Genomic DNA, 22,150 nt, shown 5'->3' with positions numbered 1-22,150 from the left:
ACATTTCCCTAATTAGTGCACTAACAATGTTTGAAAACTAATTTCCTTTCTTCACTAATAATTGAAGTAAAATAAAAAATGCTTGGTACCAGCAAGAAAGTGGTGAAATGGAGTTGTGTTCACACACTGATAATGTGAATATGAACTGGTGCCACATTTTTTTTAAGGTTTTTTGATGTGGGTCATTTTTTAAAAAGTCTTTATTGAATTTGTTACAACATTGCTTCTGTTTTATGTTTTGTTTTCTTGGTCTGGAGGCATGTGGGATCTTAGTTCCCTGACCAGGGATTGAACCTGCACGTCCTACATTGGAAGGAAAGTATTAACCACTGGACTACCAGGGAAGTCTCATGGTACCACATTTCAGAAGAAAATGTAGCATTATCATGAATAGGCTTAAACAAATATACTCTCTGACTCAAAATACCACTTTTCAATTTTTATCATTTAAAAAATGATTTATTCATGGACAAAGATTTTGCATCAAGAATGTTTACCATAATGTTATTTACAGAAAATCATGGAGATTAGATGCCCAATAATATTGTTGCTGCTGCTGCTAAGTCACTTCAGTCGTGTCCGACTCTGTGTGACTCCAAAGACGGCAGCCCACCAGGCTCCCCGCCCCTGGGATTCTCCAGGCAAGAACACTGGAGTGGGTTGCCATTTCCTTCTCCAGTGCAGGAAAGTGAAATGAAAAGTGAAGTCGCTCAGTCGTGTCTGACTCTTAGCGACCCCATGGGCTACAGCCCACCAGGCTCCTCCATCCATGGGATTTTCCAGGCAAGAGTAATGGAGTGGGGTGCTATTGCCTTCTCTGAATAATATTGTTACATAAATGATAAAATGACAGTTTTTGAATAAAATCATCTGTATTGAAAGGATGCCAGAACACTGAATGGACTTAATATCACTGAGCCATATATTTTAAAATGGCAAAAATGGCATTTTACTTTTAAACTGCTTAAAATTAATAAAAAATTTAAATTTATATTTTACCATAGTAAAAAAAAAAAAACAAAAAAGGTATAGACCAACCACCCACGCACCCTCACAGATACACACACAATATTATAAAAAATTCCAACATAGATTTGTGTTGCTTATACATCAATCAGTTCTCCTCCCATTCTTTCTCTACCTTCCCTCCCTTCCTCCCTCCCTTCCTTTCTTTCTTGGCTGTGCCACGCTGCACGTGGGATCTTAGTTCCCTGACAAGGGATGAAGCCTGCATTCCCTGCAGTAGAAGCGTGAGTCTTAACCGCTGGGCCTCCTGGGAAGTCCCTCAATTAGCCTTTTGCATTGCAAATATATAAAATAAAATATAGGAGAAAAAATATGATATTTGAAATATAGATGGATAGAAAATGAGACTAAATCACTAGGTACTAGAAATACGGAATTTTTTCTTCTTTTTTATCTCTTTTCTTATTACATAAAACGTAATTTTGCATAAAATATATGTATGTGTACACATGCAAGTTTAAAAAGGTGGAGGTGAACAGCCAAAATCAGTAAAGATACATTTTATGTGTCAATTATGAAATCATCTAATTTGATTTTGTATTAAAATTCATTAAATCAGTGTTACCCACAAAAAATTAATCCCCTATTTAAAGTACTGTAATTTAGAAAACCATACATAAAAAGCTTATCAAAACATGTACTCTACCTGTACTATTAAGTACAATTCATAACTGGTCATTCGCCACTCTATCCATGTTTAATGCATATGCATTAATTACTTTTTATACATAAAGAGAATTCATTACCTATAATGGTCATACAAGGCCTTTGTTTCATAACCAAGGTTTGTAGCAATTATCTCTGTAACTGATTTTTTTTGGGGGGGTCTAAAGAACCAAAATAAAAATAATAATTAGGGCTGATTCAAAGAACTACACAGAATTTGACCACACAGTAACTTACCTATAAATTAACTCATAGGAAATAGCTTCTAAGTGAAAGTATTACAGACCCACACAAGATGTTCAGTGTCCCATTCCACCAATCTAGCACATGTCAAAAAAAGTTAAGTTACAATTTTTAAAAGGAATAATGTTTCTATTTATACATATCTTTATGGCTTAGTGTTGCTGCTGCTGCTAAGTCACTTCAGTCGTGTCTGACTCTGTGCGACCCCATGGACTGCAGACTACCAGGCTCCTCTGTCCCTGGATTCTCCAGGCAAGAACACTGGAGTGGGTTGCCATTTCCTTCTGCAATGCATGAGAGTGAAAAGTGAAAGTGAAGTCGCTCAGTCATGTCTGACTCTTAGCGACCGCATGGACCCCAGCCTACCAGGCTCCTCCATCCATGGGAGTTTCCAGGCAAGAGTACTGGAGTGGGGTGCCATTGCCTTCTCCAGGCTTAGAGTTACAAAGCACAAAAGAAAAACCAATGAACCATCTCTCTCTGAGCCAACAGAGGCTGTTAAAAATCAAGACAGTGTAACACTCTGATCTTTACCAACAAAACAGTATGTGCTATTAGAAGAGACTCCCAAACTGAGAGTTGTACAAAAGGTATAATTTAACTTTTACAGAAAATTTCTTACAGAAAAATTCTTTTTGCTTAAGTATATGCCTTATTCCTGAAAATAAAAATAGCAGCAATAATGGTTAAGTAGCTAACATTTAGTAAGCTTTTTTTTTCTGACAAGAAGAATGCCAAATGCTTGACAAGTATTAGCTCCTGTGATAACATCCTGTGACAAGCATTTTCCTCATTTTATTGTTGAAGAATTCTTTCCCTCAGTTCTGATATTCATGAACTATACTTCCAAACACACATCTCAAATCTGCCTACTCCCTAGGGTCACCAGCTTGGTTTCAAGCTCCACAATCTCTTGTCTAGACTTCAGCACAAAACCTTTTGTTGGTCTCTCTACTGTCACATCTGCTGCCTAACAATTCATCCTTAACAGAGCAGAGTGTGTCTCTATTCAAGGCATGCACCAGATCAGGTCACTTCCCTGCTTAAAATCCTGCAATGGATTCCAATAACACACATAATAAAAGCTCCTAAGGCTATGGTTTTTCCTGTGGTCATGTATGGATGTGAGAGTTGGACTGTGAAGAAGGCTGAGCGCCGAAGAATTGATGCTTTTGAAGTGTGGTGTTGGAGAAGACTCTTGAGGAGAAGTCCCTTGGACTGCAAGGAGATCTAACCAGTCCTTTCTGAAGGAGATCAGCCCTGGGATTTCTTTGGAAGGAATGATGCTAAAGCTGAAACTCCAGTACTTTGGCCACCTCATGTGAAGAGTTGACTCATTGGAAAAGACTCTGATGCTGGGAGGGATTGGGGGCAGGAGGAGAAGGGGACGACAGAGGATGAGGTGGCTGGATGGCATCACTGACTCGATGGACGCGGTCTCAGTGAACTCCGGGAGTTGGTGATGGACAGGGAGGCCTGGTGTGCTGCGATTCATGGGGTCGCAAAGAGTCGGACACGACTGAGTGACTGATATGATCTGATGCCTTAACAAGTGAGTTGGCCACTCTCACCTCTCCTATCTTATTGAGCTTTACTAACCCTGTCTTTCACTTTCTGTTCCCTGGATATGACAAACTTATTTCAGCCTATAGGACTTTGTACTTGCTGTGTTCTCTGCCTGAAGACCCAGATCTTCACATGCCTAGCTCCTTCTGTCATCCAATTCTTAGCCCAAAGATAAAAACTTGGAGAGACTCTAATTACTCAAGGTCAATCTACCCACCCACGCACACACATTCTTTCAAAATTGTTTTCAACATGAATTCTTTGTACATTTTGGACATTAACCTTTTACCAGAAACATCATTCACAAATACTTTCTTCCACTCAGTAGGTTGCTTTCTCATTTTTGTTGATGGTTTCCTTCACTATGCAGAGGCCTTTTAGTTCAATGTAGTCTACTTATTTTTGCTTTTGTTGCTTTGCTTTTGGTGTCAGAGTCAAAAAATCATCACCAAGAGCTATGTCAAGGAGATTTCACCTATGTTTTCTTCTAAGAGATATATGGTTTTAGGTCTTACACTAAGGTCTTTAATCCATTTTGAGTTAATTTTTGTGTATGGTGTAAGATAGTGGTCCAGTTTCACTCTTTTGCATGTAGATGTCCATTCTCCCAACACCATTTATTAAAGAGACTGTCCTTTCCTCATTGTATATTCTTGGTTCCTTTGTCATAAATTAATTGACCATATATGAATGGGTTTATTTCTGGGCTCTCTATTCTGTCCATTGAGCTGTATGTCTTTTTTTATGCCAATATCATACTGTTTTTATTAAGTTAGCTTTGTAATATAGTTTGAAATCAGAGAACGTGGTATCTTCAGCTTTGTTTTTCTTTTTCAAGATTGCTTTGGCTATTTGGAGTCTTTTGTGTGATATCAGGCAAATTTGAGAACTGTTTTGCTCTATTTCTATGAAATATACCATTGGAATTTTTATAGGGGTTGCATGGAATCTTTATTGCTATATTGTAGTACAGACATTCTAACAATTTTAATTCTTTTAATCCGTGAGCACAGAATATCTTTCCATTTATTTGTCTTCTTCAATTTCTTTCATTAGCATCTTTCAATATACAGGTCTTCATTTCCTTGATTAAATTTACCCTAGGTATTTTATTCTTTTTTTACACTTGTAAATGGGATTGTTCTCTTAATTTCTCTATTAGTTCATTACTAGTGTAAAGAAAGCCTACAGATTTTTATATATTGATTTTATATCCTGCAACTTTATTGAATTTTCTTATTTGAACCTTTTTGATAGAGCCTTCAAGTTTTTCTATATATAGTATCATCTGCAAATATGATAGTTTTATTTCTTTTTTCATCTGGATGACTTTTCTTTTTCTTGTCTAATTGCTCTGGCTAGGATTTCTAATGCTATGTTGAATAAAAGTGGCAAGAGTGGATACACTTATATTGTTCCTGACCTTAAAGAAAACGCTTTTGTCTTTTCACCATTGAGCATGATGTTAGCTATGGACTTGTCACATATGGCCTCTATTATGCTGACATATGTTCCTCTTCTAGAATTAATTCTGTAAGTTGCAAATTTAGAATAGTGAGTCTTCTAATCCATCTGTATGATATACGTTTCCTTCAATTCAGATCTCATATGTACTTCTATTTTGTGTTTTTCTCCATTAATACCTTATTTTTCAAGGATTATTGGGTATTTTAAGGTTTTTTGGCGGTGAAAGGGGCAGTGGTGCATTAGGGGAGGTCAGTAAAACCAGATCGCACAGAACCTCTGAGTCATACATAACCAATCTGAATTTGAGTAGGGCAAGCAAGCAGCAATAAAAAGTTCACCCTGATGAACTGTTCAACTAAACTAAGTTTTATGAACCTCTTTTATAAATTTTAGCATTTTCTTTCCCCTAAAGAGTGTGAGAGACAATTTTATTTTTTTACATACTCAGAAAGCTTAAAAAATATATTATGTGGAAAGTATTGTACTGGCACTATGAGGAAAACCTAAATTGATAACACATTATCTACACGCAATATACATAACAATTTTCTTATTCTAATGTCAGAGTTTCAATTAAAGTCTCTCAAAAATGTTTCAATATCAAATGTAAGGTCATTGGTATCTATTCACTAGGCCTGAGTTTATAGACAGAAAATTGTTTCACTTGTGTTCAGAATTTTAAACTGCTTAAAATTAAAGCCTCAAAGGAACAACCTTAGGCAATATTAAATCTTGTAACTAATAACTATGCATTCTAAAATTTAATAGAAGGAGAAAAACCTAAGGTATCTGGAGTATTTAAACGTGATGTTTTTTTATTTATAGTAGAAAATCATAGCCTAAAGACATTTCGACCTAACTGGATTGTCAGCAAAGCAACAAGGCTATACATCATTTGAACTGCTAAATTCATTGATCTATACTTATAAAACCAACGAGAAAATTTATATCACATCTCTCACATTTTATAATTTATACAAAATTTGTACCCAAAAGACTCTCGAAGTAACAATAAAATATGTTTGGAACTGTCTAGAAAAACAACTCATTAACTTATATATATATATATGTATTATATCTATTTTAGTAACTCAGAAGAAATAACAGAAAGTTACGAAACATAAAATGTTACTTGGTGACAGATGTGTTCACTGTTTTCTCTAAAATCTTTAGGAAGAACTTGAACCTAAAATATCAGAATAACCTGCTTACTTTCTTAAGCATACCAATCCATTTCCACCACCCCCCCAAAAAAAAAACAAAACAAGGCTCTTACAATGACAATAAAATTACTTTCAATGAAACAAAATTCAGCCATGACACATTTATGCAATAGCTGAAAGGTTTCTAAAGTAACTTTTCTTTCCCAGCCAACAAACTTATTCACCAATTTAATACCAGTAGTTCCAGGTATGGAGAAGGCAATGGCACCCCACTCCAGTACTCTTGCCTGGAAAATCCCATGGACGGAGGAGCCTCGTGGGCTGCAGTCCGTGGGTTCGCTAAGAGTCGGACACGACTGAGGGACTTCACTTTCACTTTCTACTTTCATGCATTGGAGGAGGAAATGGCAACCCACTCCAGTGTTCTTGCCTGGAGAATCCCAGGGATTGGGGAGCCTGGTGGGCTGCCATTTATGAGGTCGCACAGAGTCGGACATGACTGAAGCGACTTAGCAGCAGCAGCAGCAGCAGCAGCAGCAGTTCCAGGTATCTGTGAGCATCTCTAAAGGTCTATTAAGCACAGTAATTTATAACTGTACTGAATTAAAAATCAATAAATGATGTTGGGAAAATTAGATGGCTACAGGCAAAAGAACCAAAGTGAACTACTTTATCACGCTATGTACAAAAATAAATTAAAAACGGATTAGAGACTTAAATTTAAGACCTGAAACCACAAAGCTTCTAGAAGAAAACACTGGCAGTACACTCTCTGACCTCAGTCTTAGCAATATTTTGGGGGTTATGACTCCTCAGGTGAGAGAAACAAAAGCAAGAGTAAACAAATGAGACTACATCAAACTACAAAGTTCTGCACAATGAAGGGAACTATCAACAAAATGAAAGGCCACCTCCTGAATGAAATATCTGCAAATGATGTGTCTGATAAAGGGGTTAATACCAAAAATATACAATGAACTTATACAACTCAACACCAAAAAAAAAAAAAAAAAAAAACCCACCCAATTTTAAAAATGGTAGAGGATCTGAACATTTTTCCAAATAAGACATACAGATGACCAAGAAACACATGAAATATGTTCAACTCCTTATTTATCAGGAAAATACAAATAAAAACCACCTCACACCTCTTGGGATAACTATTATCAAAAAGACAACAAATAATAAGTGCTGGTGAGGATGTGGAAAAAAGGGAACTGCTGTGTAGTGTTGGTGGGAATGAAAACCATGTAGTCACTATGGAAAACTGTACGGAGGTTCCTCAAAAGAAAAAAAACTACTAGACAATCCAGCAAGTCCACTTCTGGGTATTTTTCTGAACAAAAGTAAAACACTAATTCAAAAAAATATCTTTTTTGCACCACTATGTTCACTGCATTATTCGTAGGTCAACTGTATTTAAAAAGTAAACAAACTCAGAGAAAGAGATCAGATTTGTGGTTATCAGAGATCGGGTGGGGCTGCAGGAAGGGGAACTGAATAAAGATTGTCAATACAGACAAGTCCAGCTATAAGTAAGTATGAAGGATGTAATGTGCAACAGAACAAATACAGTTACAACTGCTCTAGGTTACACATGAAAGATGTTAAGAGAGTAAATCCTAAGCATTCTCATCACAAGGAAAAAACATTTGTTTCTTTTTCATTTTCTACTTATATGAGATGACAGATATTCACTATACTTACGCTGATAATCATTTCATGACATACATAAATCAATCATTATGCCATACATCTTAAAAACTATACAGTGTGATAAAGCAAACTTTATCTCAATAAAACTAGAAGGAAAAAAGCCTGACTCACACCTGTATCTTGGCTGATGTGCAGGAGGCAGCCTCAAAATTAGGAGGACACCCAGCAGAGCAGATCCATTTCAACATGATGGGTAGTTCTATTTTTTTTAAGTTTTCAGTTTCACTACATTTTATGGAGAAAATTATGGGTTTCCTCGCTGGCTCAGTGGTAAAGAAACCTGCAATGCAGGAGCTGCAGGAGACACAGGTTCGATCCTAGGTCGGGAAGATCTCCTGGAGGAGGGCACTGGCAACCCACTCCAGTGTTCTTGCCTGGAGAACCCCATGGACAGAGGAGCCCGGCGGGCTACAGCCCACAGAGTCGCAAAGAGTTAGACACGACTGAAGCGACTTAGCACACATGCACACGTAGAGGAAATTACATGCCACAATATTATGCTCTAAACTGGGAGGTAGGGGAAGTCTTGCGATAATTCTTTAAAATGTCAAAGGTTTTCTATGGACTGGGTTAAATTTACGAAGTCCAATATACACAGATCTCTGGATACCTATTAGATTTCTGCTTACTTTATAAGAAATGTTCTATGACAAAAAAAATACATTTTTTACTTAACATTCAAAGTCATTATTACTTCCTTTTCTAATTTCAATTCTAACTATATCAGCTTTTAAATAAAGAACTATTTTACATTTCATTAGATCAGAAGTCATGGTTAGGCAAAAGGAAGTATATTCCCTGTTACTTCTAAAATAACAGTTTAGAAAGCCAACTACAAAATGACTTCTATAAAGCAATAAAGTTGCATATATTTTTCATTTGTCAAAGGTGGATTCTGACCAATTTAATTTCTCCATCTTACAGAATCTGATTTAGAAAGGAAAACATTTATAGTTAGATAGAAGAAAAGAACTATGGCATTAGGAAGCACTAAAAAATGAAGTATTTCATTAGGAAGCAGTAGAAAAATGTATGTTTTCCCCCAAAACACTGGGAAAAAACACCAAAAGTGAAAGGACAAGACACGAATTCCAGATGCCAGTTTAAACAACAACAAAAATACAAAACAAACAAACAAAAACAAGGTAAAAAAATCACAGCTCCTTGGGAAGGAAGAGAAAAAAAAGGCTGAGTGCCACTGTGGGAAGAAACATCAGCTTAACTGCAGATGATCGGTCACCCTGGCTAGGACAGAGAACAGGGGCAAGTGACCTGAGTCCTCCCCTCACCTCTGCCACCCTGTCCCCTGTGCTGCAGCAGAACACGAGTTCGGTATCTCCAGTGCACCTCTAGCCAAAAGAGAAGCGACAATACGAGGCAGAACAGTGGAACCTGGCTGAGGTGGGAAGCAAAGCACATGCCTACAGGACAGAAGAGAGTCAGGGGAACCCTGAGCACCTAGGATGGCATCACATCCAGGGCCTCTCTACCCTGACGCATGCCCTTATTTGGCTAAAACCATATGGAGAACCAAAAGCTAGAACCCCAAACTCATCCTCTCAAATGCAATACTGGCCCAAGTAGCTGTCATTTCCAAGGGATTATAAGCTCACAGCAGAAAATAATAGGATGTCTGAGGAGTGCAAGCACCATGACAGAATAAATGAGAGCAGAATTAATAGACCAAAAAAAGATATTTAAAACTGGCAAATTAAGTGTTGCCAGCGAAAAACTGGAGAATACTGAAAACATGAGAACAAAAATCTATCAAGTGAAACCAACTGGAAATATTATCTTGAAAAATATAATAGGAGAAATGAAGGATATAATAAATTGACTGGGTAACAGTGGAAATAAACGAAACAATTCCTGAGGAAAAACCGGTTGACGAACTCTCCCAAAAAACATCGGATAAGGAGAAACTGAAGTAAAGGAGAGAAGAGAGAGGCGAGACAGAGGACTGGAAGAGAGGGCAGATAAATGTAGAAATAATGACAGGACATCTACTAATTAAAGGAAAATGCAAAATTCCAGATTAATAAGAGTTCTGCTGCTGCTGCTGCTACGTCGAGTCAGTCGTGTCCGACTCTGTGCGACCCCACAGACGGCAGCCCACCTGGCTCCCCCGTCCCTGGGATTCTCCAGGCAAGAACAAGTTGGTTGCCATTTCCTTCTCCAATGCATGAAAGTGAAAAGTGAAAGTGAAGTCGCTCAGCCATGTCCAACTCTTAGCGACCCCAAGGACTGCAGCCCGCCAGGCTCCTCCATCCATGGGATTCTCCAGGCAAGAGTACTGGAGTGGAGTGCCATTGCCTTAGTACCAAATAGGATGGATGAAAAAAATACAAATTCTCAGACTACTCCAGACCAACTGAATGAGAAGAAGTGGGGGTGTGGCCTAGCAACCTGCCTTAACAAAGCCTTCCCGGTGACTGTGATATGAAGTTTGAGAACCACTGAGCTAGTGCTTCTCGAAGTTATAACCCTCTGAAAACTACATGTAAGTTTGATGTTTAAATATGTGTTTCAGAGGAAATGTCCATACCTATTATCAGATTCTCAAAAAAAAAAAAAAAAAAAGGTTAGCAAAATTAGGAACTATTTGTATTAGCTCAACAGTTTTCAAAGTGTGGTCTGTGGACCCCTGGTGGTTCCAGAGACCCTTTCTGGGGGGATCTGAGAAGTCAAAACCACTTACAAAATAATATTAAGACAGTGCTCATGATAATGCAAAAGCAACAGTAGGTAAAACTGCTGACACCTTGACATGAACCAAAACACTGGCACCAGCCAGTCACTGTATTCTGTAGCGCTGACATACTTGGACACATATTAGTCACTGCATTCTTCACCATCAGACCCTCACAGTTTTTTTTAAAAAACCCACCAGCTTCACATAAGAGTGTTCTTCATAAAATAAAACAAAAGTTGCTTCTTTTTTAAAAAAAGTCTACCACAGAAGAAAAAAGTTGCAAGTCCACACAAACAAGCCAATAAATCATCTGCCACCAACCACTGGTTTAGTTTGTGTTACACCAAAAAGGCTAAAGGGAAAGGAAAATTTACAACACTTTATTTCCTTTTTTTGTTACAATTAAAAAATTCACAAACCTTAATTCAAAAGGGAACTGACACATTCCAAGAAAACACTCAAAAAAAAAAAAAGGGTTTAAGCTCACACTGCTCTCATTTTAAACATAGATTCCTGAACCAACAGGCAAAGCAAGTTTCTACTCGACAAAGGTCCCGGCAACTCACTGTAGGGAAAAGCAATTCTGAATATCTGATGAAGCCTATTAAGGAAAACCCAGTAGGCACACAAAAACAAAACACTCATAACTTTCCTCAATTATTCAAAATTAAATAACTTTTAGAACATGAACCTCAAAGTTATCTTGAGCACCTGGGCTTTAGTATAAATACCCCAGAAACCCATGCTGCTGCTGCTGCTAAGTCACTTCAGTTGTGTCCGACTCTGTGCGACCCCACAGACGGCAGCCCACCAGGCTCCCCCATCCCTGGGATTCTCCAGGCAAGAACACTGGAGTGGGTTGCCATTTCCTTCTCCAATGCGTGAAAGTGAAAAGTGAAAGGGAAGTCACTCAGTCGCGTCCAACTCTTACCGACCCTATGGACTGCAGCCTACCAGGCTCCTCCGTCCATGGGATTTTCCAGGCAAGAGTACTGAAGTGGGGTGCCATTGCCTTCTCCTCAATTCTTATTATGAACCCACATTGATGATACAGGTGTTAGGCTCCCCCCAAGATCAGGGCTACAACCTACCTTTCTGAGTGTTCCTGTCAGAAGAATAAACATAGACCAAGGTAACTTTAAGTACCCTGACATAGGGGAAAAATGAGAATTTAAGAGGCTCTTGTGTCTTCAATTGTATCTCTCTCATATTTTACAACCAACTACTCAAAACATTTGTCCAAAAAGCAAAAACAGGCTATTAAATACATTTATGAATAAGTTACTCTAGTGTTTTCACCTGCATTTCATTGCAAGACTCATGGTGATGTTTACTCCTTTCTAAGACCTAACACTAAAATAAAATGCATGTGCTTAGCATTATTACATTCCTCTATCACTTTTCTTCTCCTGGGCTCTAAGTTGCAGATCCAACTTTTTTTTTTTTAAACATATCTATGCTCACAACTTGGCTCTTGAAGATATATCCTTCAGATATATTTCTTTGGTCTTTAAACTGCCAAAGAATCATGTCTGGTTTGGAAGAAAGGCATACCTAGCCTGTGACCTAGTCAGTTCCTTGCGAAAGAAAGGGATGCCTGCGGGGAGGAAAAAAAGGCAGGTGACTAGACTAAGCCTCTCTTCATGAAAATTTCTATGTAAATAGACTATGAGGAAGACATCTTACCTATAAAATGCCCTTAGCACGATGTCTCCGGTTAAGGCTCCTAGAAAGCAGCAATGTATGCTATATAAACTAAGATATCAATATAAAATTATGCTGCTTAATTTAAATGCTATGCCTGTAAGAGATGATCCTGCAAACCTTCCTGTGAGACTTACTCTATTCTAGGTCAGAGTTCCATGTCCAACATGAGGAGAAAGGACAAGGGGAGTTACCCTCAAGGTTCAGGCTTTTATTTTTATCCTTGATTATTTAGCAATTAATTTCTCTAAAAATGAGCAGTAAAAAAAAAAAAAAAAAAAATGAGGTCAAATTCCATGCAGAGTTTTCATAAGAATGTGAGCAGGGTAACACCTCTATTAGCAATATAGACTAGAAGAAAATGACCCCCCAAAAAACCAAAATTAGGATCTACTATTTCAATATTAGCTAAAAGACAATATGAAAAAGATGTAAGATATGAAAGCCTCGTATATATGTGAGTTAGAATAAGATGACGGAACTCAGAAATTACTCAAAATAAAAAAGTATTTCAGAAGTAAAGACTAAACAAGAAGGAAAACAAAAGTGAAAAAAAAAAATACACACAATGCCTTATGACAGGGATCAGCAAACTAAAATTCATGTGCCAAATCTGGCCATCCCTTTTACAAATAAAGTTTTATTGGAACATAACTATACCATCCATTTATGCATTGTTTATGGATACTTTCATGGCACAAAAGCAGAGGTGACCAGTTGACACAGTTGAAACAGAGATCCACAGGGCATGAAGCCTAAAATCTTTACTGTCTGGCCATATATATATAAAGTTTCCTAACTCCTGCTTATGAGAAATGAAAGGTAAAAGGGGAAATCTTTTAAAAGAAATAAGGATATATTTTCTTTTTTGGGGTGGCTCAGATGGTAAAGAGTCTGTCTGCAATGTGGGAGACTAGGTCTGATCCCTGGGTTGGAAAGATCCCCTGGAGAAGGAAATGACAACCCACTTCAGTATTCTTGCCTGGAGTATTCCATGGACAGAGGAACCATGGGGTCACAAAGAGTCAGATAGGACTGAGCGACTAATACTTTCACATGCCTAAGTTTATACATCTAACAATGCCAGTAAAATTATGAAAACATAAATTTACAAGGTAAATTACAAGGAAAAAGTAAAATTACATTATTCTTTTTTGCAAAGGATGGAAAACATAGCTATACATTGTTCTGTTGTAGTAATGCACAGAAATAATTTTAACTGAACATATACAATGTTTGTAAGTTTCGGGTATATAGCACACTGATTCAGTTACCCATATATATAAGTTTTATATATATATATATACACACACACACACACACAAAAGGGGCCTCCCTGGTGGCTCAGATGGTAAGGGACCTGCCTGCCCAGATTCCTGACCTACACCTGGAATCTCGAACCACAGAAAATAAAATATGCTTGTTATTTGAAGCTACTAAGTTTTGGGGTGAAAAGCGGAAGCGTTAGTCACTCAGTCGAGTCTTACTCTTTGTGACCCCATGACTGTAGCCTGCCAGGCTCCTCTGTTCATGGGGATTCTTCAGGCAAGAATACTGGAGTGGATTGCCATTCCCTTCTCCAGGGGATCTTCCTGACCCAGGGATCAAACCTGGGTCCCCCACATTGCAGGCAGATCCTTTACCATCTGAGCCACCAGGGAAATCAGGGAAGTGTTGGGGTAGCTTCATACACATTAGGAAATACAGTTACTAATATGCCAGCAAATTTGGAAAACTCAGCAGTGGCCACAGGACTGGAAAAGGTCCGTTTTCATTCCAATCCCAAAGAAAGGCAGTGCCAAAGAATGCTCAAACTACCACACAATTGCACTCATCTCACACACTAGTAAAGTAATGCTCAAAATTCTCCAAGCCAGGCTTCAGCAATATGTGAACCATGAACTTCCAGATGTTCAAGCTGGTTTTAGAAAAGGCAGAGGAACCAGAGATCAAATTGCCAACATCCGCTGAATCATCGAAAAAGCAAGAGTGTTCCAGAAAAACATCTATTTCTGCTTTATTGACTATGCCAAAGCCTTTGACTGTGTGGATCACAAGAAACTGTGGAAAATTCTGAAAGAGATGGGAATACCAGATCACCTGACCTGCCTCTTGAGAAACCTTTATGCAGTTCAGGAAGCAACAGTTGGAACTGGACATGGAACAATAGGCTGGTTCCAAATAGGAAAAGGAGTACATCAAGGCTGTATATTGTCACCCTGCTTATTTAACTTCTATGCAGAGTACATCATGAGAAACGCTGGACTGGAAGAAGCACAAACTGGAATCAAGATTGCCAGGAGAAATATCAATAACCTCAGATAAGCAGATGACACCACCCTTATGGCAGAAAGTGAAGAGGAACTAAAAAGCCTCTTGATTAAAGTGAAAGAGGAGAGTGAAAAGTTGGCTTAAAGCTCAATATTCAGAAAATGAAGATCATGGCATCTGGTCCCACCACTTCATGGGAAATAGATGGGGAAACAGTGGAAACAGTGTCAGACTTTATTTTTCTGGGCTCCAAAATCACTGCAGATGGTGACTGCAGCCATGAAATTAAAAGATGCTTACTCCTTGGAAGGAAAGTTATGACCAACCTAGATAGCATGTTCAAAAGTAGAGACATTACTTTACCAACAAAGGTCCATCTAGTCAAGGCTATGGTTTTTCCAGTGGTCATGCATGGATGTGAGAGTTGGACTGTGAAGAAGGCTGAGTGCTGAAGAATTGATGCTTTTGAACTGTGGTGTTGGAGAAGACTCTTGAGAGTCCCTTGGACTGCAAGGAGATCCAACCAGTCCATTCTGAAGGAGATCAGCCCTGGGATTTCTTTGGAAGGAATTATGCTAAAGCTGAAACTCCAGTACTTTGGCTACCTCATGTGAAGAGTTGACTCATTGGAAAAGACTGATGCTGGGAGGGATTGGGGGCAGGAGGAGAAGGGGACGACAGAGGATGAGATGGCTGGATGGCATCACTGACTCAATGGACATGAGTCTGAGTGAACTCCGGGAGTTGGTGATGGACGGGGAGGCCTGGCGTGCTGCAATTCATGGGTTGCAAAGAGTTGGACACGATTGAGCGACTGAACTGAACTGAACTGAACTGAATACAGTAAGGCTTTAATAATTACTAATATAGTCCTACTGATTTGCCCAGTTTAAAAAAAGGTAAGTGGACTTTATGAAAAAATATAAATGGCAGATAAACACATGGAAAGGTCAGGGAAATGCAAAATAAAAGCAGAATGAGATACCACACATTCTCATCAGACTGGTTAAAATGAAAGCAACAGAAAACATTAAATGTTGGCAAAGACATGGAACAATGGAAACTCTTGTATGTTGTTAATGGGAATGTAAAATGGCACATCCACCTTGAGAAAAGGTCTGGCAGTTTCTTATAAAACTTAAAATTTACCTACCCTAAAGCCCAGCAATTTCAATACGAGGTACTGAGAAAGATCTACGTTCTCAAAAAGAATTTTACAAGAATGAGCGTAACAGCTTTATTCGTAATAGTCAAAAACTGAAAACAGCCTAAGGGTCTAAAAGTAGGGATAAACCAAACTGAAGGTATAAAGCAAATGTAGCATGCTCATATAATGAAGTACCTACTACTGATACAAGTTACATCAAAAGCATTATGTTTAGCAAAAGAAGTCTTACCAAAAAAGGAAATATTGCATAATTCCATATATATGAACTTCTAAAACAGACAACCCAATCTATAGTGGAAAAAAGTTGGAACAATGTGTCTGCTGGGAGGGGAGGGGTAGGGATAGAGGGAAATAACATGAAGGAACTTTCTAAATTAGCTGTAACGATTTGGATTATACAGGTATTTGCATTTGTCAGAATTCTGTGAATATAAGATGTAAGATTTGTACAGATTTTATATGAAAAGACAAATCTTTAAACAAACACTAAACTCTGGATAATGATATGTATACTGGTGTATTTACGGGCAGCTGCACAAATGTCTACAAATTACACATCATAAAAAAAAATACTGATGTATAAAGGAAAATATAAGCAGACACGTATATAACAGAAATCAGACAGTATTTTTAACCGATGTATGTATTCCTCTATGGTTGCAGTCTGCTTGTTACCAACTTATTACTATTGAGAGACACTTCTACGTAACACCTTCATTTAACTAATTTGCTCTTTCAATCATTTGCTTCCAAAGAGCAGTACCATTAATCCAAAAGAAAGAGACACTTTGTACACCTGTCTAACTAAAAGTTCTATATGAACTTTTTAAAAGTGGTACCTTAACCAAAGTATAAGGTGTTGAGAAAAGACTAAGTAAAAGATAATTCAATTTGTAGTCAACAATTTTAAGTCTGAGAAGGTATTTATGAAACTAGCTCCTTTTCTTCTTGTATCAAATCGGACCTTTACTAAACCTTGAGGCAAAAATATTTGCTATAATCAAGGACTATATAACTATATAAACATTTGTATAATCAAGGACTTTGCCAGATAATGTATAGAAAGATTCCCATTCCAGAACTAAAGTGTTCTGACTCATTTTTTTACCTACTGATGGGCAACAACAGTCTAGAGCCTGGTGTTTTGTTTTGTTCTTTTTTAAACAGAATTGAAACAGTGAAGGAGATGGAGGTAGGGGGACAAGTATGGACATGATGGAAAAAATGAACAGAAAGAGAAATGAGTAGGGCAATCTCTATACGGTTAATATGCGTTGAGGGAGATATCTCTCAAATCAAAAGAAAGCACAAAACTCCCATACATATTTTGCTGGTTTTGATATTGAAGTACCCTATATTACAAGTCCTAGTCAAGTCATATGTTAACTAATGCTCACCATTCAAGTAACCAGGAAGCCTACTTCAAAATTTCTTCAGTTTAAAGTAAATACCATGAAATTTCAGAAATCAGTGCTTCATTAAACACTTTTTTCGTTGTTTTTTCACAAAGACCTTATCCGAACTTTTCTTTAAAAAGAAAACTCAGGATATACTGGTCCTTTAACAAAAATACGTCATTACTAGGAATTGAATTCAGGAGATACATCACTCTAAATTGATCCTATTTCAACAGCTTTGATAGTCCTTTGAACAACCAAGGTCAAGCATCTTATCTGTAAAAGTCTTATATAAACTCTGCTGCCGCTGCTGCTGCTACTAAGTCACTTCAGTTGTGTCCGACTCTGTGAGACCCCATAGATGGCCTCCTACCAGGCTCCTCTGTCTCTGGGATTCTCCAGGCAAGAACACTGAAGTGGGTTGCCATTTCCTTCTTCTGGATCATTTTAATATAGTCATTTTAAGAAGGTATCAGAAGCAGTACTGTAAGAATCTATACCAATAGTGGAAACTAAAGATTATGTTTCTAGTTGTGGACATTATTAATACTGTCTCTAAGACACATTTAACAATTATCAGAGTCCAAAGTGGGATAGAAAGGATTCTTAACTCCGCTGCTGGAAAGACTTATGGTTTAAAAAAAAGACATAAGGATTTAAATATGAATACGACTTCACACCACTTCAAAGAGCCTTAAAAATGATTTCATTTCATTCCATAGAACTATACTTATTTTTAAATGGAAATAAAGGCATTAATTAACATTCTTCCTTCCCATCTTTGCTTGGCTAGCTTGGACTCATCCTTTAAATCCTCGCTTTAAAACATCTCTTTATCTAGAAAGACTTCTTTAAATGATCTAAAATCAGGACAAACGTCCTTACTGCCTGCTCCAAAAGAGAACAGTTTACTTTTCCTATCACTCTAGGACACTTTGTGGGGTTTTTGTTATTGTTGCTTTTAGTTTTCCCCAGTAGACTGTAAGCTCCATAAGGGTAAGGACAACTGACCACTTCAAAACTGTGTCAATATTTAACACCAACCTATGATAAGCTATCAGCTCACTTGGTAAAGAATCTGCCTACAATGCAGGAGATCCCGTTTTGATTTTTGTGTCAGGAAGATCAGCTGGAGAAGGGATAGGCTACCCACTCCAGCATTCTTGGGCTTCCCTTGTGGCTCAGTTGGTAAAGAATCTGCCTGCAATGTGGGAGACCTGGGTTCAATCCCTGGGTTGGGAAGATTCCCTGGAGAAGGGAAAGGCTACCCACTCCAGTATTCTGGCCTGGAGAATTCCATGGGGTTCTGTAAAGTCCATAAGGTCCCAAAGAGCTGGACACGACTGAGTGACTTTCACATCTTAAGTAATTAAAGATTTGTGGAACACTGGAACTACAATTTTTAAATCTTTTCATCCAAGGCATGGTACCAATTTCCTATCTTTAAAACAGCTCTTCCATGACATTCAGTGACTAGCATTCCAATCATGTAATAGTCAACTGAGAATCACTTTTAATTACCCAGCCTAGGCATGAACAAGACTAGATTAAACAAAGCTTTAATGCTATGAACATAAACATGAAATACAGTAAATTGACTATAGTATTACGCTTTTACACCATAGACAGTTTCACTGTTTTTGTTCCCTTTTCCACACGGAACTAAAACAGATTATTTTTTTCCCTAAATAAGCCAGTTCAAGATTAGGGTCTCATAACTACAACATAATTACAGGACTGTTTCACTGTTTGTCTTCTAGCTTAGCTGGGTACACATAAAACTCTAAAAACAGAATAAAAAGTAACTATTGTGGCAAACAGAAGATGTGACTTGGGAGATAAGCACTATTTTATGTGTGACTAATCCTAAATATTACCAAAATTAATGTAACTATCATCTGCAAGTGATTACTTACAATGCAGTATGATGAAAAATGGCAAGATTCGTGAAACAACGTGTTCTAATAGGAAAATTTGGAATAAAGTCTACAAAGGCAGTTTTGCTTCATTTATTATAGATCTTTCATCCTGCCTAAAAAAAAGAAATGATTTCATCTAAAATAAGCAACACTTGTGAGCATCTGTCCACTTAAATGGGAGCCTGATTTTGATTCAATTCTACATTCCTAATAGTTGATGTTCAGTTGCTAAGCCATGTCTGACTCTTTGTGACCCTACAGACTGCAGCATGCCAGGCTTCCCTGTCCTTCACCATTTCCCCGAGTTTGCTCAAACTCAGGTCTATTGTGTTGATGATGCCATCCAACCCTCTCACCCTCTGTCGCCCCATTCTCCTCCTGCCCTCAATCTTTCCTAATAGTAGTGTCCACATTCCCAGCGATCTAATAATGATTTCCTGTTAAGTATTTCTCACACTGCTGACCATGACTCATTAATGGGATAACAAATAGCATTTGCAAGAAAGGAAATGGATTAGGATATAAAATATCAGAGTACAACACATGTAGCAAGGCAAAGAAGTGTTTCCTGAAACTTTTGATTCACTTTGCATGTTACAAAATAAAATTTATTGCTAAGTATGGACTGCAAAAAAAAAAAAAAAATGTGAACATTACTCTTGGAGTGTATATGCCCCCAATTAATTCTTCTCCCCAAACACTGCCAAAGTGAAAACTCCATAAAAATTACTCACAAAAATGAAAAGTCATCTTAAACCAAGTGTAATTGTTTAACCTGGACTTCACACATTTCAAAATCAAACTAAGTTTAAATCCAAGTTCCACTACTTCTTTTGTGAATTTAGGATTATTTAAGTGTACATGCTTCACTTTCATCATCTGTAAAATGAGGATAAAAATATTTTCCGAGTTCTGGTAGAAATAAACAATACATTAAGTTCTTAACATACGCTTTACATTAACAGAACAAACTCAAAGAGTGGTATATATTAGAAATACAGCATGAAACTTAACAGAAGTTATCTTCGGAGTATCATCTCTGATTATGTGTGATGCTTTTTCATTTCGTATATTTCTGTACTATATGAATGTACATACAACATACACATTTCTAATGTAACATTTCTAAGGTATATAACCTTAGCATTTTTATTTTTTAATGTTAATAGGAGGTATCTAGGCAATGAGATTATGATCCTTTTTGTTTTAAATTTCTCTGTATTTTATAAAAACATATTATCGGTTTTTAAAAAAAAATAATTACTTGCTTTAAAAATAAAAGTGTGCAGCGGTCCAGGTTTTAGGAATAAGTATTTTAGGGGGAGAACTTAGGTTCCAGATACTTCTCAGTAAATCCTCACACAATCCCCATATACATTTTTGCCCATGAGGAGACTGAGGCTACTGAGATAAGGTAAATTATGTTACACAAGCAACAGACAGCAGCTGCCAGAACTTCAAAGCTTTTTCTTCTGCCATCACATAATGCATCCAAATATTCTTCTCCAGTTGTTTCACATAGGCACATTTTGATCTACCCAATCGGACTGTACACTACCTCAAAAGCGGAGAAAGTTTCACTAACTTCATTTAAGTCTCTTATATTAATGATAAGGTTACGATAGCTACTTAACACTTGTTGAGTTTTATTAAACCTCTCTTGGTCTAGTTTGTCCTCATGCGACATTACTCCTGTAAAAAGGAAATCAGCAAACACACGACAAAACTACTCTAACACTGCTCAGATCAACTTTATTCCGACACACTCGGAACTGAAAAAGTTAAGTATATCCATGTCCTGAGACGACCACTAAGGGAGGCTGGGGATGAGCACAAGGATCACTGTGCAAACTAAAAAGAAGGGACTCACACGGTCCCCTACCACGCCCCCGTCACCCTGGCACCACCTAAAGAAAGGAACCTCAAGGCTTCCCGAGAAGTACTGAGGCATCATCACCACGCCCCCATCGTTCGCATCATCATAACTCGTTTTCTTTCCCTACCCGGAGCCCAGTGCCAAACACAAAACCCTTAATAAACAATTCAAAAAGTCTCTGACCTGCAGCGAAGTGCAGGGGAGAAGACTTCCGGCCGGCCATGTCCTTAGCATTCACGTTTGCCGCGTCCACCAGCCTCTTTACCCGGGACACGTCCCCATTGCGACAGGCCTCCAGCAGTTCCCGCAGGGCCCCGCTCACTGCTGGGACCCCTGGCCCCGGGCCCGCAGCCCCAGGCCCCAATGGTGCTGTGGTGCTAACTCCGGCCGCCTCGGGGCTCTCCGCCAAGCTCGATCCGGGGGAGGATGGAGAGGAAGAGGAGGAAGAAGTCGGGGAAGAAGAGGACGACGGTGAATTGTTACTGCCGCCGCCGGCTGGGTTGGGAGCGACCCCGACGGCAGATGAGGCAGAAACCGCCGGGACCACCGGAGCGGCGGCGACCGTACAGATTGTGCTCGTGGGACTGCAACAGCTGGCACTGTCAACCGGGTCCGGGGATCGGGGCCTGTCGGGCGGATCCCGACTGCCATCCCCCTCCGGCAGCGCTAGGCCGTGCCTCGGGGAGGCGAACGGAGCCAGGCCGCCCACCGTAGGGGAGGCCGGGGTGGTCCCAGGGGCCAGGCCCGGGCTGAGTGGGAGGGGAGGTGGCGGCGGCGGCGCCGAAGCCCCTGGGGCGGGCTGGAGCTGTTGTTGATGATGGTGGTGATGATGCTGAGAGCGACGCGACGCCGCCATCTTCGGACTCCCCCAGCTCTGTCACTGCGGCAACGGACCCACCGCCCGCCCTCACTTCCGACTGCCGGACCAATTAGCGCCCAGCGCACAGGAAATGATGCTGGGAGGAGTGGGCGGGGTCAAAGGGTGGGAGGGAAGTATTGGGAGCTCCGAGCCCCTCCGCGGAAGGGGGCGTGGCCTTGCTGCCGAGGGGCGGGCTTTGTGACGCCTTCGCGGGCTGGGCGGGGAGATTTGAAAACTGAAACTAGCCTGGGCTTAAGTGAGAAACTTTTCCTGCATTTCTCATTTTGAACCTGCTTACCTTGCCCTGTACCGTTCTGTTGCCAAGTCTCCTTCAGTCTTCCTTGTTTTGCTGCAGAACCTGCTATTGAGATGGAACTCTGTGCAAGGTATGTGTCGTTTATCAAATGTCAAGTGCCC

General features: G+C 39.0%; 1 protein-coding gene across 2 annotated transcripts in view; it reads right to left on the bottom strand.

The window, feature by feature from the left end:
- Positions 1-21,773, bottom strand: part of TNKS (tankyrase) — a 161,570-nt gene extending 139,797 nt beyond the window's left edge. For both annotated transcript variants that reach the window (XM_019953442.2, XM_070781326.1), the window contains exon 1: positions 21,058-21,773. In XM_019953442.2, the coding sequence (XP_019809001.1) occupies positions 21,058-21,730 (673 nt within the window). In that variant the 5' untranslated portion in view covers positions 21,731-21,773. The remainder of the gene's footprint in view (positions 1-21,057) is intronic.
- Between the last annotated feature and the right edge of the window lie 377 nt (positions 21,774-22,150).

Source organism: Bos indicus, chromosome 27 (assembly GCF_029378745.1).
Source record: "Bos indicus isolate NIAB-ARS_2022 breed Sahiwal x Tharparkar chromosome 27, NIAB-ARS_B.indTharparkar_mat_pri_1.0, whole genome shotgun sequence".
NCBI classification, from domain to species: Eukaryota; Metazoa; Chordata; class Mammalia; order Artiodactyla; family Bovidae; genus Bos; species Bos indicus.
The sequence above is the reverse complement of the archived record's forward strand: the minus strand, read 5'-3'. Positions and strand labels throughout refer to the sequence as shown.